The following is a 17,094-nucleotide window of genomic DNA, read 5'->3' as shown; positions in this document are numbered from 1 at the left end:
CAGTGCCTTTGGGCTTTTTCCCCTCGATTGCAGATCTATGTTTTTAAATGTTTGGATATGATATTGATGTTTAACCAGCAAGAAATCCCCATTAGAGCCTCCTGTTAATTACTGATTTTACCATTTTACCATTTTGAAAATACAAACTGTAGATTAGTTAGTTGTAGTCAGTAGATTTCCATCTCTCCGATCTCTGGAACGCAGCATCAGTGCTTTGCTCTAACTACACAGGAACATGAGGGGTAAAACTCATCTTAGAACAAACTCTGTGTTTCCCAGCAGCCTCCAGTGATTGAGGAGAAACCACAGGAGAGCGCCATGGAGGAGCTGAAAGGCATCCTGGTAAATAATTCAACTTTATTGCTATATTTTTTTGTATTAACTTTATTATAGCGATTTGTTGAGTAATGTGTCTCAAGTGTGTTGCTGCTGTGACACTTGAACTCTCTCTGACTCTCACTCTGAAGTGATCTGTGATCATTTCAAAGAATATGAAACTAAATGAAAATAATGTCTATAACTCTCATTTCTGGGACCAAGATAGGAATTAATTTCAGTGCTTCATAAATCATAGAAAGGAGAGATGAGCACAGATTTTGTGAACATCAAACTGAACTGAATGTGTTTGTGTCCAGGAGACGGTGAAGCGAAGCCCGAGCCGAGGCTCCCAGGAGCCCGGCCCCTCGCCGCCCAGCAAGAAGGACAGCGAGCTGGAGGTCATCCTGCGCCGCCGCCGCAACAAGGCGGGAGAACCGGGATCTGCAGGTAAACCAGCATGAGGTTCATCTACAGGTCAGCTGTCAGATTCAAGTTAACCACACTGGTTCAACTGTACGGTACGGTTTAAAAACCAGGGGTTCATTAGGGTTCCTCTAAGATCCAGTGAGAGACAATAAGCACCTTAGGGCTCCCCTCTGGTGAAAAAGATATTCATGAACTGTTTCTGAAGGTGTTCCTCAGGGAACCTTCTGGGGATCCCTGCAGTTGCGATCTGAACCCCCTAAAGATTCCCCAAAGCCTTCATATTTTACGTCTGTCAACCAAGTTAGAAGGAGGTTATGTTTTCACCCGTCTGTCTGTCTGTCTGTCTGTCTGTCTGTCTGTCCGTCTGTCTCTCTGTCTGTCTATCTGTCTGTCTGTCTGTCTGTCTGTCTGTCTGTCTGTCTCTCTGTCTGTCTATCTGTCTGTCTGTCTGTCTGTCTGTCTGTCTGTCCATCTGTCTGTCTGTCTGTCTGTCTGTCTGTCTGTCTGTCTCTCTGTCTGTCTGTCTCCCTCTGTCTGTCTGTCTGTCTGTCTGTCTGTCTGTCTCTCTGTCTGTCTGTCTCCCTCTGTCTGTCCGTCCGTCTGTCTGTCTGTCTGTCTGTCTGTCTGTCTGTCTGTCTGTCTGTCTGTCTGTCTGTCTGTCTGTTAGCAAGATATCTCAAAAAGTTAGAAATTTTCTGTCTGTAATCTGGTGGACAGATCGCTCTTGGCCCAAAGATCACTTGATTAGATTTTGTTGGTGATCTGGATCTGGTGTTTTCATCCATCAGATGGTTATGTTTTTTTAGCCATGTTATGGTTTAGGGTTAGGGTTAGAAAGCCCCGACATCCGGGACTTCCAAGTCGGCTGCTAAACAGCGTTGCTTTCACGTGATATTTTGTTGGAAAATCAAACCAAAAAGACAAACAATAAACAAACATGAACTGTTATGGAGGCTGCAGCTTTGAAGGTGGAGAATTGTTCAGTGTTGGTGGAGGTTTGAACTCTACTATCATACAACTGCACTGAGTGTTTAAGAATATGTGTCCATGCATGATTCAAAATATCCTAATTTAAGTAATTTAGTTAAGTGAAAAACAGGGTTACAGGAGAATAAAACAGACAAACACAACTATAATAAAACATGTAAAAACAAAATGAAAAGCTCGTCTGTAAAATGTGTTTGAAGAAGTGATTTCAAAGTCGAAGCCGGGTCAAACGCGCTGCGGTCCCGAGGGTTCAGATGAGGCTGAGCTGTTAATTATCATGGTGTCGTGTCAGTCAATGTGCAGAGCATGTGGTGGGACGCCGCAGAGGTCGGGGGTTTGATTCCCGCTGTGACGGCACGCACTAAAATCTCATGCTGTGAGGCAGATTGGAAAAAACCAAAGCCTTGTTTGACCTCGTCCCGTTTCTGTCCAGTAGAGGGCGCACTGCACCATGCAATAACACTGAATCAGAACAAAGTCTGATTACTACTGACATGGATTTATCTGCTTTTCCAGGATTGATTGACCTTGTCTGCATGGTTTCAAATGTGCGAAATATTTAAATTCAATACACAATTGACCCTCGTCTGAAGGGAACTTGGTTGAATTTCTTTCCTTCCATTTCTTTTCCTTTCAAATAGCAAACAAGAAAGCAAAAGAGGTGTTGAACATATAGTACTGTGCAAAAGTCTTGTAAACAAACAGTAACATGTAAAAAAAAAAATCCATAAAGTGAAGATGCTTTCAAAAATAAGTTTCTAAATATAAAAAAATGTACTATAAAGAACGAATGCAGAAAACAAATAAATAAACATCTAAGACAAAATCTATATAAAAAATCTAGGGTGCCTAAGACTTTTGCACAGTACTGTACTTTAAAATGTATCACCAAATATACTTTGAAGAGGATTAAATACAGATGGCAGCCTTTCAGAAAAAAACGATTATACTCTATACACTGTTATAGCTAATGGGAAACTCCAGCAGCCTGAGTGTTAATGAGACGCAGCAAATAACCATTGATCAGAGAGTAAACAGAGTTCACAGTGAACAGAAACTGACTGACCTGAAACAGAGAGAACATGCCGGTCTGTTACATAAGAACTCGATGCTTCCCTGTCTGCCCTGCTCTCCCCTCGTCCCTGTGTAACGGCCTCACTGCAAAACACAATGCATCCATTTATGAGCGAGTGTGTTCCCGATTCACCGCTCAGTGTTTACATCCTCCGCTCTGCCAGGAAGCGTTCTGATGTTGAATAGATGTCGATCCGACGTCCGTGACCTTCAGCTGCTGCCGGCATCAACCTAAATATCTTTCTGAGATCAGTTCAAAACTGTTTCCAGAGCTGTTTTAATATTAGTTTAGTTTAGTTGTGCAAGAAAGTAAAGTATAAAATGTCAATAGAATTAAAAAGATTGTCCAGTATGCACAGGGTGGTTGACTTGTGAGTTGACACCTATATCAAATACAACTGAGTCACTGAGAAGGAAGTTAACTTACAAATAAAAATGAAATTGACCTACAAATGAAAATGAAAACATTAGTAAAAGAGTACAAAAGTAATAATAGCTTAAATTAATATATATATGAATAGCAAAATAAGTCTTTTAGGTTTTTCCCATGTAATAAAAACATATCATGAACATTTGTGCTGGTTTGGGTTGATATTGAGCTCGGCCTCTGTCAAATGCTTGCTGGGTTACTGTGTTGTAAACAAAGGTAGCTAACAGCATCCATAACAGCTGATAGTGAGTTTTGGTTTCATGGCCAGCAGTCGCTGTGTGAAATAAGGATCAGAAGCAGGACAGTCTGTGTGTTCTGCTGGCTCAGCTGGTTACAGCACACACCATGTAAACACGTCTGGGTTTGAATCCGGCCTGGGACCTTTGTTGCACGTCTTCCCCCTCTCTCTCTTCCAATTTTTCCTGTTTCCTCCCGCTGTGAACTATCAAATAAAGTCAAAAATGCCCCAAAAAAATAATTGAAAAAAGGAAGATAATCTAATTTTGGAATTAACTTCTTTCTCTCCAGATGAGAAGGAGGGCCAGATGAGCCACGTCTCCTCCTCCGACAGCCTGAACGGGAGGCGCACCAGCTCCGAGTCCGGCAAGGATCCAGAGGGGTCCGGGGGGCTGGGGGTGCCCTCCGACTGTCCCGCCGGACCCAGGGTCAGCCCGGAGAGAGGGGCGGTGCCGGGGCTGGGGCTGGGGCTGGGGCTGGGGCTGGGGGCGGGGCTGGGGGCGGGGCTGGGGGCGGGGCCGGGACCGGGACCGGGGCCCGTGGTGGCCAGGAGGAAGAGCTCCGACACGGGGAGAGAGCCCAGAGTGTCGTCCTGGCAGGAGAGACGGTCCCGCTCCTCTCTGTCTGAGAAAGAAGCTGCTGAGTCGCCGGTCACCAACGGCTGCATCGTCAGGTAGAAAATCAACACGTCACCGACAGGACCGAGAGCCATTTTCACCTTAAGAGACAGGAGAGACAGGAGAGAAAGGTCCTGGGCCCACATGCATGTAAAAACTGTCACAATTAACATTAAAGGGATGGGAAATGTAAAAAATGAGCAAAAACTCAAAACATGCTGGAACTGTCCTTTAACATGATGATTTAATATAATAATTTTAATAAGATGTCCAGTAAAATAGAAACAAAATAGGAAGAAGAGTTGAAGACGGGTGAAACATCTTCATTGTAAACCAGATTTTTGTTTCTATTTTCTTGGACATCTTACTTCCTGGATGACTGAAATGAATCTACACAGAAATCACCAACATGACTGAGTCAGACTATAACGCTGTTCACTAACCATGTGCAATGAGTGGACAATAAATCAACCCTCTTAATGCCTCACAGTCATGCATAATGTAAATTATATGTAAATCTCATTATTTTGCTCATATAATATTTATAAGTGAGGCTGTGCAAATCGAGATTTGGCTCAATTCACTAACACACTCCCCCTAATTGTTGTTCCGTATATAAGATCCTTTGACAGGAGGTGTAAAGATAAAATATATCATGTTAAATCATTATTCTTTTTTGCTCATTATTTACATTTTCCATCCCTTTAATGTTAATTAATTGTGACAGTTTTTACATGCATGTGGGCCCAGGACCTTTCTCTCCTCTCTGTCTCTACTTTTTATCTAATGAGGGCAAAAATGCCCCCCACCTACAAAAAAATAAATAATAAAAATGGGGCCTCTTCTTAATTGGGAGTACCTTGGGGAAAGAAAAGCTCTCAAACTCACCTTTAATATATAATGTTCTCCCTTGTTCTCCATTTCCTTTATTTATTTACTTCTATCCTTTTTTTTTAGTTTACATCTGTTTGCTTTGTGATCAAATTTTTTATCAGCTGACTTTTTATCTCATTGTTCTTAGTGCTGTTTCTATATTGTTACGAGTCATTTTATCTTTCTGCTTTTGATTTAATATTATTAAATTGTAATACTCTGTTTTTTTTACATTGTTTTTTTGCTGTGAAGCATCTTTGAGTGCCTTGAAAAGCGCTACACAAATAAAATGTATTATTATTCTAATTCTAACCTTTGCCCTCTGCGTCTGCCTGCCTCACAGCGGGGGGGAGGACGACAGGAAGGCGAGTGATGAGTGCGTTCAGGCGAACGGCGTGGAGCACAGCGAGGCCGGAGGACCCGGCGAGGCTCACGCCGCTCTCGCCCCCGGTCCGCTCAACGGCAGCGCCGACGCCGAGTGCTAAGATGGACGCCGAGGATCCCGGGCTCGTTTCTGTAACCTGCTGTCGTTCAGGAAGCCTGATATGAGAGTGATGTCACCTACAACTCCTCTAATCCATAATAATAAGTCTCAGATCAGTTTTAGGGTGCGATCACACCTCCAGCTGGTTTTCTTTGATCTGAACCAGAGTGGAAAACTTTACTGGATTTGGTTCATTTAGATTCACACAGACCAATTACAAGCCAACCAGGACTTGTAAACAAAAGTCACATGACTCACAAGCAGCTCGTTTATTGGACAGTTTTGATCACCTGTCATCCTGCAGGTTAGAGAGTCAAAACAAATCTGATCCAGTTCCTGTAACTTTATCTAACATGATGGACTTGTCTGTCTCTTCTTCTGTGGTGTTCATACCAGTTAAGAACACATGAAGAAGTAGCTGAATATGAGCATCAGTCCAGACTTAGGGGTTCTTCTAAGATCCAGAGGGAGACAATGAGCACCTTAGGGTTCCCTTCTGGAAAAAAAAACTCCTGAAAGGGTTCTTTGGATAAGCCTAATATGTTAAATTGAAATATATTAAAGTGAAAAAGATGGCTGTCAGACGTCAACAGTGTGAACGCACCCTAACATTCCTAGCTATTGTAGAAGGCCCCCCGCCTCACACACACACACACACACACACACACACACACACACACACACACACACACTGTAGTGCAAGATGTTCCTACTGTAGGCCCGAGCCAGGGTCAGAATTAGTAAAACTTCACTTGAAAATTAAAAATGAGGAGGGTGAAGAATGGCTGTAATAATTAGGAGCTCCTGGCCTGAGCAACAGTACAGTAAACGTGGGACTTTCTACAATGGCTTTTATTATAATTTGTGAAGAGATCATTTATCAATATGTACATCGATCCTGCTGCTGTCAGAGGGTTTATGAATACAAACCTGTGGATCCCGGAGGACAGAAAGGCAGAACTGTGTGAGGAAAGCTGCACTTTTTGCACAGAACCTCAGTTTTCTTCAGTTACAGACACTCAAACTTGTACAATGACTGCAAAGCTTTAGGTTGTTCTTCTTCTTCTTCTTCTTCTACTTGATGCACAAAGGATCTGTTCACTGTAGCTTTGTGTCATCAGAAGGAATGCACTGTACTGCTTAGGATCCAACTATCCAACTCCCTCTGCTTCTCCTCCTCTTCTTCTTCTACTACTTCTTCTTCTTCTTCTACTTCTACTTCTCTACACCCAGTTGTACTTAGGGCTGCACAATTGATTGTGTATAATCACATATTGCAATTTTAGTTTCCTCAATTCATAATCATATATTTCGGCAATACTGAAACATTTGACTTCATTTTGGTTTCATTCAGAACATTTGCTGTAGTTAAAAATATACTCAAGACGTTGATATAAGATGCAAAACGTGTGATGAAACCGCGAGACTAATAATCTCGATCAATAATAATCATGGTCACAGTAGCAAAATAATCTGACTCATCACTTTGTGCAGCCCTAGTTGTAGTAGCCAGGTATTTAGAGTATCTTGTTCATGATCTTCCTCTGTGACGCCCGTCCTCTTCCTCGGTCAGGAGGGGAAACGTGAATCTGAACATCAGTTAAAACAGGAACAATGTTTACAGCCGGGGTTATCGCCAAGCAACACACACAGCACTGCACATGTAAAAGGCACTTTTCTGGCTTTTTCAGCTGAAGCTCCTATACAGGTTTCAGCGTGTTGACTATCAGTGTGTCATAAGGCAACAGCAGCATAGGGCAGTGGTTCCCAAAGTGGGTTCAGGGACCCCCGGGGGTCCTGTAGGGGGTTTAAGGGGGGGACCCCAGAAAAATGAGGAATAGTTAAAGGATGAGTTTGGCGATTTTGTTCCTATATATAAAGAGTCTCTTCCTCCCTGTAGTTGTTGGACCCACAGACAGTATTGTCTCCAGTCAGCTGTCAGTTGAAGCAGCGAGCTCCGCTGCTTCTTGCTGCAACAATGAGTCCAAACTGTTTGTCAGAATATCTCCAGAAAATCCAGTCTGTGAAAATGATACAGCGATACACAGCGTCATAGTGCGATATAATCGTCCTATCAGCTTTTTTGCAGCATTTTGCGACACGTACGGCAACTGCTTGACGACGCATGCTCTAGCTTCCAAGCAACTTATTTACAGAAGAAAAGATGACTGCCACCGGTAAAAAGAAGTCAACATTTTGTCCCGACAACTGTAGCAACATGACAGAAAGGGTTTCAGGTTAAATTACGGAGGGAAACTCGGACGTCAGGACGTAGGGTGCATTAATCGGACTCTGCTCTGTAGCATGTAAACGGGAATATGAATGGAATATTATATAAGCAACTCATGTAAACACCTTTGAAATATTGCCTTATTTAGAATAAGGTCAATAGTCGGATTATTGCAGTCCATGTAAATGTAGTCAGTGTTAGCAGCAAGAGGCAGCGGAGCCTGGACTCTGGAGACAATATTGTCTGTGGGTCCAACAACTACAGGTGTGGAAGAGACTCATTATATATAGGAACAAAATCAACAAACTTATCCTTAAAATTTGACTAATATTTCATTCACTAGAAGAACTGTATAAGAATGATTATTCTGATCAGAGGATTCCTCTGTTAACTCCTACCGACAATAAAGACAGTTATACAGTTCCAACTCAAATCATATCTAACAGCAGAAATGTTCTCAGGGTCCTTGGGACGAAATTTCATGAATCGAGTCGGGGGTCCCTGACAGGAAAACGTTTGGGAACCGGCGGCATCAGGAAACGAACAGAAAGCCATTCTTGGGGTTGAAACAGGAACGGACTGGAGAACCCCTGTGAGGAACCAGGTGCTTGTGTACTTTGTCTACCTCTTCATGACACCTGCCTCTCAGCCTAAACGTCCTAAATTGTATTTCATGGTGCGAAACCTCATGAGATCTCGTCACCGTCCCTCCTTCAGAGAATGGCCTGACGCGTAGCTGTCTTCCACATGCATTCTGAATCCAAAGCCCTATGCACATGTGCTCAGATCCCCTCATTGTTTCTGTACTTCAAACGTCAGTGTGCATTCCTTATTTTGTTTGTAGGGCCTGCTGTCTATATAGCTTTCCTGAAACGTGATGCAACATTAAAAGAACCGAATAATTTTGAAGAGTATGCAAATACATAAGGCACATTTGTATGAGATAATGCTTTCACACCTTGTAAAACTTTCTTAAAACACAGAAGTCACATTTAAACTGCATTTTGTTTTGTCCATTAAGCGTATTTCATTCTGATGCAAAGGACCAGGTGTTAATGAGTTACTGAGCTGTTAGGCTGCAAATAAACAACCCAAACCTCTGCTTTCTTTTGTAGATCTGGAAGCAAGATTGCTGCAATCTGGCATTAGTGGCTTATGCTCCCAGAGGCCCGTACAGTATATTATGCATATCGAGGCCTTGTCCGGCCTCAGGATGACTAGAGTCGGCCTGCCTGGTTGTTTTGGTCCTGTATCGACTGCGTAGTTGTTAACCAAGTGGCTAATTACAAAGGGAATTATCTGAAAGAGTTTGGGTGATTATTGATATTGTGTGTGTTTGAGATATAAACCGAGTGTTACATTTTTTTAAACATGGACGTTCATTTAGCATCACTTGGATGAAATAAAATTGCAATTCAAACTGCATGTTGTGTTGTTTGTCTTTATTTTTAAGAAGGAATTAGTGGACACTCAAAACCATGACCTGGTGCAAGCTACCTTGACAAAACCAAACTCAAAGGCCCTAAAGCCCCCATACAGGCTGCCGTAGAATCTACCCACACATGACGTATTGGGTTGCCAGGTTGTACCTTGTAGCGTTTGAGTGTTATTTCAAATATATTTTCGTTTACATTATATCGACTAATAAATATGATGGGACGTATGTTCAGCACTAAATTAATGAACATTTTGCATATACATACATCTAATTTAGTCTGAAACATTACATTTCACAGCTAGACACGAGATCGGAACTGGCAACCCCGAAAGAGAACTTTACATACGCTTTCAAGATGGCGTCGCAGTACTACCAAGAAATGCAAGACAGCTTCAAAAATAACAACAAAAGTAGAGAATTCCCGGCACACACAGCTAAAGTCCATTCAGTGGCGTGGAGCTGTGACGGCAGGAGACTCGCCTCCGGCTCTTTTGACAAAACAGCCAGCGTTTTCGTCCTCGAAAAAGACCGTTTGGTGAGTCGCTGTTCACTTCTATCAGCTAGCATGCTAACGTTAGCCTTGTTTCAATGAACCAGTGGATGGACCTGCAGCTTTCTGGCTCTGGTTTGAAAACTCAAAGCAAAAGCTCCACTGACTCTTTTCTGTGGGCTAAAATGAACTAGAGTGTTCAGAAAGTATCTTATAAAGCACACATCAACATGCTAGCGTCTAAATTAGCCTTAGCTCCCATGTGCCGTCATCTCTTGCATGAAGAGAACCTCCTGCCAAACTCCATTCAAAAAAATCCTAGTTTAATGCGGCCAGTTCTATCGGTATAGAGCCATAACGTTACACCATAAACTGTGATCCAATACTTTTTCTGAATTGTTAGGATCCACTCTTCAATTCGGCATACATATGATCCATCAAGCAGCACTGCATTTCAATAAAATGTCACATTTAAAAACTGGTTCGCCTGTCGCCTTGCCACAGTTTTCTTCCACCAAAGCATAGCGTGAATCAAATGTACAAGTTGAAGTTTTTATTGGAAGAAGTGCTGCTTGGTGTATTGGATGTATGCCGAATTAAAGAGTGGCTCATAAAGGTATAGAAAAGGTCTTAAGTCATGTTATATGAGGTGTGTGTGTTTGCCGATAAAGAAAGAAACATAAAATTTGCCAGATTTTCTTTGGCGTTACGTTCTGTCCATACGAGAGAACTGAACGTATCGAGAGTAGTTCTGTATAGACCTAACTAGATGTCTAAAATTCACTTCAGTGTGGTATAGCCTATATGTAATGTGGTAAGGAGCCATTCATAGGGCTGGGCGATATAGTTGAAATCAATATCCCTGTAAGTATTTTTTCAATATCGATATATATCACGATATGGCTCACTCGCCCCATTTTGTCAGAGTTTTAAAATAAAATGTGCTTGTTATCATCAGTTTAGACGGCAGAATTGTGTGTCACGATATCCCAAAATCACCCTATCATCACAATATGATTCCACTGTAAGATGATGATATTGAATTATCGCCCGGCCCTACTGTAAAATATGTCTGATGTTTTTCCCCGCATCGTTTCATGCGTTTCCCTCCTCGCTCCCCAGGTGAAGGAGAACAACTACAGAGGTCACGGTGACAGCGTGGACCAGCTGTGTTGGCATCCAACCAACCCAGACCTGTTCGTCACGGCGTCCGGAGACAAGACCATCCGGATATGGGACGTCCGGACCACCAAGTGCATCGCCACCGTCAATACAAAAGGTGGGGAATGTGTCTGTGTGTTGACTAGGGTTCGACTGATGTGGTTTTTTGAAGGCCGATACAGATATTTTTTTTAGAATCGAAGCTGCCGATGGAAGGTATTTGATATTCAATTTATAAATTTTGCCATTTTCATGCCAAAAATTTCAAGTATTCAGTGTTTCCCTCAGAATTTTCATCTTGTTATCATGGGGGAAATACACTTAATAAATAAACAAGTAGAGTAATGCATATAGCTTGGACATTTCCTTGTAGAATCATCGGATGCTTGTGGTGTGAGCTAAGATCACAATAAATTGCGATCTCCATTCATTACAAGGCAGCTAGCTAGGTTACTTTCAGTACACTACTTTTTATTTTGTGGAGTCCTGTGAAATGTTTTTATTGCACAAATATTGAAAGTATTTTATTTTCTTACCTGGTGTGAAATTGAAGCGAAGAGGCGGGGGAAACACAACAAATTTTGGCCACAACACCACAGTATTTCCTTTTGAGGAGAAGAACAATGAAAATCAATAGTACATTTAAGCATGATTGAGTGCTGAGTGGGAAAAAGTAGAAGAAGAAGAACTGTTGCAACTTCATCTTTAAACCAAGGTGCATGAACTAGAAAACTAGAAAAACTAGAAAAGGAAGAAATTCAGCTGCTCTTGGAGGCTGATGGATGCTCTTCAAAAACACTTTGACGCAATAAAAATAAGTTTTTATTATATCAGTTAAAGTTTTTTAGGAAAAAGTAAAAGGAACAAAAACGAGATAATAGAAGAAGAGTGCGTGAGCTGCTGCAACAGTCGTCAGCTAGTTTGCCGCCATCTTGAATCGGCCTCAGTGTGAACACTTAATCCATGACTAGCAAAGATCCTTTAGATGGAGAAGTTAAAGAAAAAGTACTATGAGCTGTGTTTTGTTTGTTGTTTTTAGGTGAGAACATCAACATCTGCTGGAGCCCGGACGGACAGACGATCGCCGTGGGCAACAAGGACGACGTGGTGACGTTCATCGACGCCAAGACGCACCGCTCCAAGGCCGAGGAGCAGTTCAAGTTCGAGGTGAACGAGATTTCCTGGAACAACGACAACGACATGTTCTTCCTCACCAACGGCAACGGCTGCATCAACATCCTGAGGTACGGACCGTACAGAGAGAGGGGGGGGGGGGGGGGTCTGTTTCTCTGGGGAAAGCGGTGAAGTGTTCGGCAGCAGAAAGCGGGGATTTGCACTGGGGGATTTCTTCAATGTGTCTTTTTTTCCAACCTTTATTTATTCATGGCAGCTTGACTTAGCTCTGTGCTCTTCTTCAGTTTCACACATTTCACACCTGGGAGCTTCCAGTCTTCTGATGTTTGGGATTGGCAAGATATTTCCTGCAGGAAACACTTACTGTAGTTTCTCCTCATGAAAAGAACTATCAAATGCTGTTTGATGGAAAAATAGCTATACATCTATTTGTGTAATTACTACTTGTATAACTATTTAATCAATTATCTATCTATCTTATGTATCTATTTAAGGTGCAAAAATACCTCCAGTTGGTTTTCTTTGGTCTGAACCAGAGTGGAAAAGTTCACTTTGTTGTATTTTTGTCTTTAGTTCGTTTTGGTTTAAACTGACCAATTACAAGACGGGCGTGTAAACAAAAGTCACATGACTCACAAGCAGCTTGTTTATTGGACAGAGTTTTGGTGACCTGTCGTCCTGCAGGTTAGAGACCCTAACCCTCAAAACAAATCTGACTCCAGTCTCTGTAACTTTATCTAACATGATGGACTTATCTGTCTCTTCTTCTGTGGTGTTCATACAGTTAAGAACACATGAAGAAGCTGAATATGAGCGTCAGCCCAGACTTCATTTTGTTCTGCTAGGCTTTCCAAGCATCCGTCTCCTTCTACCCATAATCCCTTTGTGTTTCGGGGTGGTTTCCTGTAGTCGGCTGGATTAACGAACCGCACCGCAGTTCTCTTGTTAGAGGACTGAGACTCTCGCTGCCGTTATTTGGTGCCACCAGAGGTCAAAGGTCATCGTTCTCACCTGGACAAACCAGCTGAACTGAAGGAGGAAACGCTGCAGAGCTCAGAGAAACCGATCAGAACGCGCTCTTAGATTTCTGTCGTATCATTTTAGAATCCAAACTGTGGAGCCTGATCAATACTGAGGTCTAAAGTTTGGTGTTGTGACTGAACTGTCTAAAAGTCTACAGCGTTCTGACTCTTAACGGTTTCTTCGGCTTTGCGCCTGCAGTTACCCCGAGCTGAAGCCCATCCAGTCCATCAACGCTCACCCGTCCAACTGCATCTGCATCAAGTTCGACCCCACGGGGAAATACTTCGCCACAGGAAGTGCCGACGCGCTGGTCAGCCTGTGGAACGTGGAGGAGCTGGTGTGTGTCCGCTGCTTCTCCAGGTCAGTCTGCACTACCACTGTGTGTGTGTGTGTGTGTGTGTGTGTGTGTGTGTGTGTGTGTGTGTGTGTTTATCATGTCTTCAATGATAATCCAAATTATTCTGTAGTCTCGATGACATTGGGAACTCAATTTTAATGTATTTTTTGTATTTTGTAATGTAAATTAAAGTGGACATTCTGTGTCAAATGAAATGTTTCTATATTGTGAGTTTAGATTAGTTCGATTTTCTGTGTTTTCTCACTATAAAGTCACAATGAAACACCAGTTTGAGAATATCTTGCTTCCTTAATCTGGTGTATTTTCCCGATCGAAGAGTCGGGATCGTTCAAAAATCTGTGATGGTTTTATTAGTTGGAATTTAGATGTCGCCTCCTGGTGCAGCATGAAGCAACCACTAAAAACACAGTTTTCTAGGGAGTAAAAGTAATGGGATTTTGATATTAAAATACAGAAAATCAAAATTTGGTAAATGCTTTGGCATTTCTTCGTAAATAGTTAAACGTTTTTGATTTCATAGTGACTTTAAAACTCTAAATCTCACACATGCGTAAGAATAAAACAGGAGAAAACAAGAACGATTACTAACCAGCTGCCCAGTTGTCACAAGACTAGGCACAGCAGCTGTGAGATCGCTTGGTTTCTACTGTCACTTGTATAATAAATCTTTCTTCCCCTCCCGGTCCGTCCTGCAGGCTGGACTGGCCGGTGCGGACGCTGAGCTTCAGTCACGATGGGAAGATGCTGGCCTCGGCCTCTGAGGATCACTTCATAGACATCGCAGAGGTGGAAACAGGTCAGTAAAACATCCTGCTGCCTCCAGACAGGCTGTGAGACTCTGGCTGCTGTACCAGACTCTTTGGCAGGAAACCAGCCGGCATTCGGAGGTCGTTTTATTCTTAAAATCTAGTTGGCTGGCAAAGGTGAAAGTGGTGAATTCTGGGATTTACCAAAAGTTAATTTCCCACTCTGTGTTCAGTATGTTCAGTTTAAAATTCATCTGCCAAACTGCAGAAGATTCTGCACGGTCACAGTGTTTTCATCAAGATGACCGACTTGAATAGAAGACTCACTGCCAGTCTGTGTGTAAATTTAAGAGATGTTTCTAGAGCAGGAAACTAACTTTTCTGTCTGTGGGTCACAGTGGATGGGACTTACTAAAAAATCACCAGCCAGGCAAGAAATGTGTTGTAATAGGAGCTGCAAGTGATGGTTGTTTACTGACTTCAGTGGTAAAAACTTTCCAGCAAATTTCTGGTATTATTTCATTTTCTTGCAACGGCATAATACTAGAAAGTTTCAGTCTATCCCAAAGATAGACTGCAACATATTTACTCTTAAAATTACTCTTTGACAAAGACAATATGTTGAATTGCATCAGTTTTTGACAACAAAGAGAGACAGTTTAAGGGTAAACAGGTTGCAGTCTGTCTTTGGGAGTTACTGTCCTCACTGAATGAGAATTTCCTTCATGTTAAAAAGATTTGTTAGTATTTGTCCGGTGCTGGTGGCATCTGCTTGTCGCAGTCCAGCTTGACTGTTGAATGATCTTGTTCATTTTTTTGTCTAAATCTTTTGCTTTTTATGAAGTTATTGAAGAGGGAAGGAGAGATGAGGAGGAAGGGAGAAGGAAAAAGGGAAGGAGAGGGAGGTAGTGTTTGCTTCTGGAGCTGGTAGGGCTTCAGTGTCTCGCTCGCGGACACTTCAACAGGTTTGGGGGGGTTTGAACCCGGGTCCTGGTCTTACACCTCCTCCTTCTGGTCTGTGTGTTTGCAGGAGAGAAGCTGTGGGAGGTTCAGTGCGACTCCCCCACCTTCACGGTGGCCTGGCACCCCAAGAGGCCGCTGCTGGCGTACGCCTGCGACGACAAGGAGGGCAAATACGACAACAACCGAGAGGCGGGCACCGTCAAGCTGTTCGGCCTGCCCAACGACTCCTCCACTGGGGTGCAGCTGTCAGAAAGGGGTTCACTTTTCCCCTGAGGTCCACCTGAGTAAAAGGATTTAAGCAGAACAAGGGAGGGGAAAATAAAAATGTTGGATTGCTTTGTATTTCGGCTGCACTTCAAAAAACAAAGATGCAGGACAGCAGGGAAATGCTTCCAGTTTGCAAAATTAGACACTGATTACAGAAAGTGACACATGCACTTTCATGGCAGATTTCAGTGTAATTACTCTACTTTTTAAATAGTTAGAATAGCAGAGGAATGATCTGGATTTGGCCCTGCTGACTGTTTTCCACCACCAGAGGCTGCTGCTTCCCAACCATAAGTCAGGTTAACTATATTCTCCTACAGTTGAACTCATTCATTAATACAGTTAAATAAGTAAACCCAGTGTTGTAATATAATATGTTTTGTAAAATATGTGTTACGTTTTGATATTAAAATTGGTCTCTTTATAACTTGTTTGTCATGTGTCCTTATGGATGGAATATTAATTGGGATGTTTCGTCACGTTCAGGGTACAGGCCTTCTTTGTGTGTGTGTGTGTGTGTGTGTGTGTGTCTTTGCATATGGGTTTGACTGATGCTGGTTTTTGAAGGCCAATACTGATACTGGTACTTTTTGGATTGAAACTGCCAATAGCCGATAATCAACATCTTTTAAATGTGACAATTTTTGTGCTGAAAAAAAAATCCCCAAATTCTAACAATTCAGTGTTTTCCCAGAGTTTTCTTCTTGTCAGGGTGGAAAAACCTCTGAAACAGAATGAAACCATCATGGGAAACTCAGACTAAATAGTTTTAGGTGGTTAGCAGCTGATAAAAGCAGAGTGAGGCAGGTTTCATTACAGGTTCTCCAGACTGTTGAGTAAAATCCTCCCACAGCTCACTGGGATGATTTCTCTGGTCAAACATCTGATATAAAAAAACCACACTGACTGGATGATATCTGATTATCTGTCCCGTATATTCAAATATAGTCAAACTAAGTTGATTAAATACAGAATTCATAGTTCAGATATTGGCGATTGGCATTCACTGCATCCTTTCAGCTCATGATTTTTGCTTTTTTTCTTCAACATACACGCTTATTATAATCACGTTTTCCTGCTTTGTGTGTTGTTGTACCTCCCTGACGGTGTGACAGAGGGTCTAGCTGCAGCCTTGGTGAGCTGCAGGAGAGTTGGATGTGGTGATGTAATGGAGACACACTGCAGTCTGGTGGTGTTTGTTCAGTAGTTGGTGGTGTGAGCCTGTCAGGAGGAGACCGCTCTCTCTCATGTTGTTAAAAGACGCAACAGAAGGCAGGAAAACAGTTAAATTTAATTACCTTGGACCTTGAACCAACCTGCCTGCCTGCAGTGTGTGTGTGTGTGTGTGTGTGTGTGATAATAAAAGTAGGTGGTGAGGGGAGCTGGAATAAACACAAAGAATCCACCCTCCACACACACACACATGCACAAACACACTAATCCACCATATTCATATACACACAAAGGCCAACCATATCACACACACTTGCACACAGAAAAACACCCCGCTCCCAACACACACACACACACACACCAACCACCCAATAGACTGATCAATTGGTTTGCCGATATTAATTACAGTAAATATCAGATATCTGCCAGTCAGTGAGTCTTTATTTAAAGGCAGTAATGCAGCTCACAGTTTCTCCTGTGAATTGGAAGGCGGGAGGTTAATTAGTCTGTTTCAGTGGAGAGTTTTAGTGTCCCATGATGTTAAAAATGTCACTTCAGAAGCTTTTCCACCCTGACAAGTACAAAACTCTTGGACAAACACTGAATAATTAAAATGTTGACCATAAAAATGTTCAAATTGAAAGATATTGAATATCAGCACAAAA

At 42.3% G+C, this 17,094-nt stretch overlaps 2 protein-coding genes across 2 annotated transcripts in view; both read left to right on the top strand.

Moving 5' to 3' along the window:
* shtn3 (shootin 3) overlaps positions 1 to 5,447 on the top strand; it is a 46,069-nt gene extending 40,622 nt beyond the window's left edge. The window contains exons 14-18 of the mRNA XM_078289035.1: positions 283 to 342; positions 636 to 765; positions 3,764 to 3,916; positions 3,992 to 4,145; positions 5,306 to 5,447. Coding sequence (XP_078145161.1) covers positions 283 to 342; positions 636 to 765; positions 3,764 to 3,916; positions 3,992 to 4,145; positions 5,306 to 5,447 — 639 coding nt within the window. The remainder of the gene's footprint in view (positions 1 to 282; positions 343 to 635; positions 766 to 3,763; positions 3,917 to 3,991; positions 4,146 to 5,305) is intronic.
* Positions 5,448 to 9,469: 4,022 nt separating this feature from the next.
* Positions 9,470 to 15,666, top strand: thoc3 (THO complex 3). The gene is made up of 6 exons (XM_071900207.2): positions 9,470 to 9,649; positions 10,727 to 10,883; positions 11,805 to 12,009; positions 13,121 to 13,282; positions 13,976 to 14,076; positions 15,057 to 15,666. Exons 1-6 carry the CDS (start codon positions 9,470 to 9,472, stop codon positions 15,260 to 15,262), a joined length of 1,011 nt encoding a protein of 336 aa, XP_071756308.2. The 3' UTR covers positions 15,263 to 15,666.
* The last annotated feature ends 1,428 nt before the right edge of the window (positions 15,667 to 17,094 follow it).

Source organism: Centroberyx gerrardi, chromosome 16 (genome assembly GCF_048128805.1).
Source record: "Centroberyx gerrardi isolate f3 chromosome 16, fCenGer3.hap1.cur.20231027, whole genome shotgun sequence".
NCBI lineage: Eukaryota > Metazoa > Chordata > Actinopteri > Beryciformes > Berycidae > Centroberyx > Centroberyx gerrardi.
The sequence above is the reverse complement of the archived record's forward strand: the minus strand, read 5'-3'. Positions and strand labels throughout refer to the sequence as shown.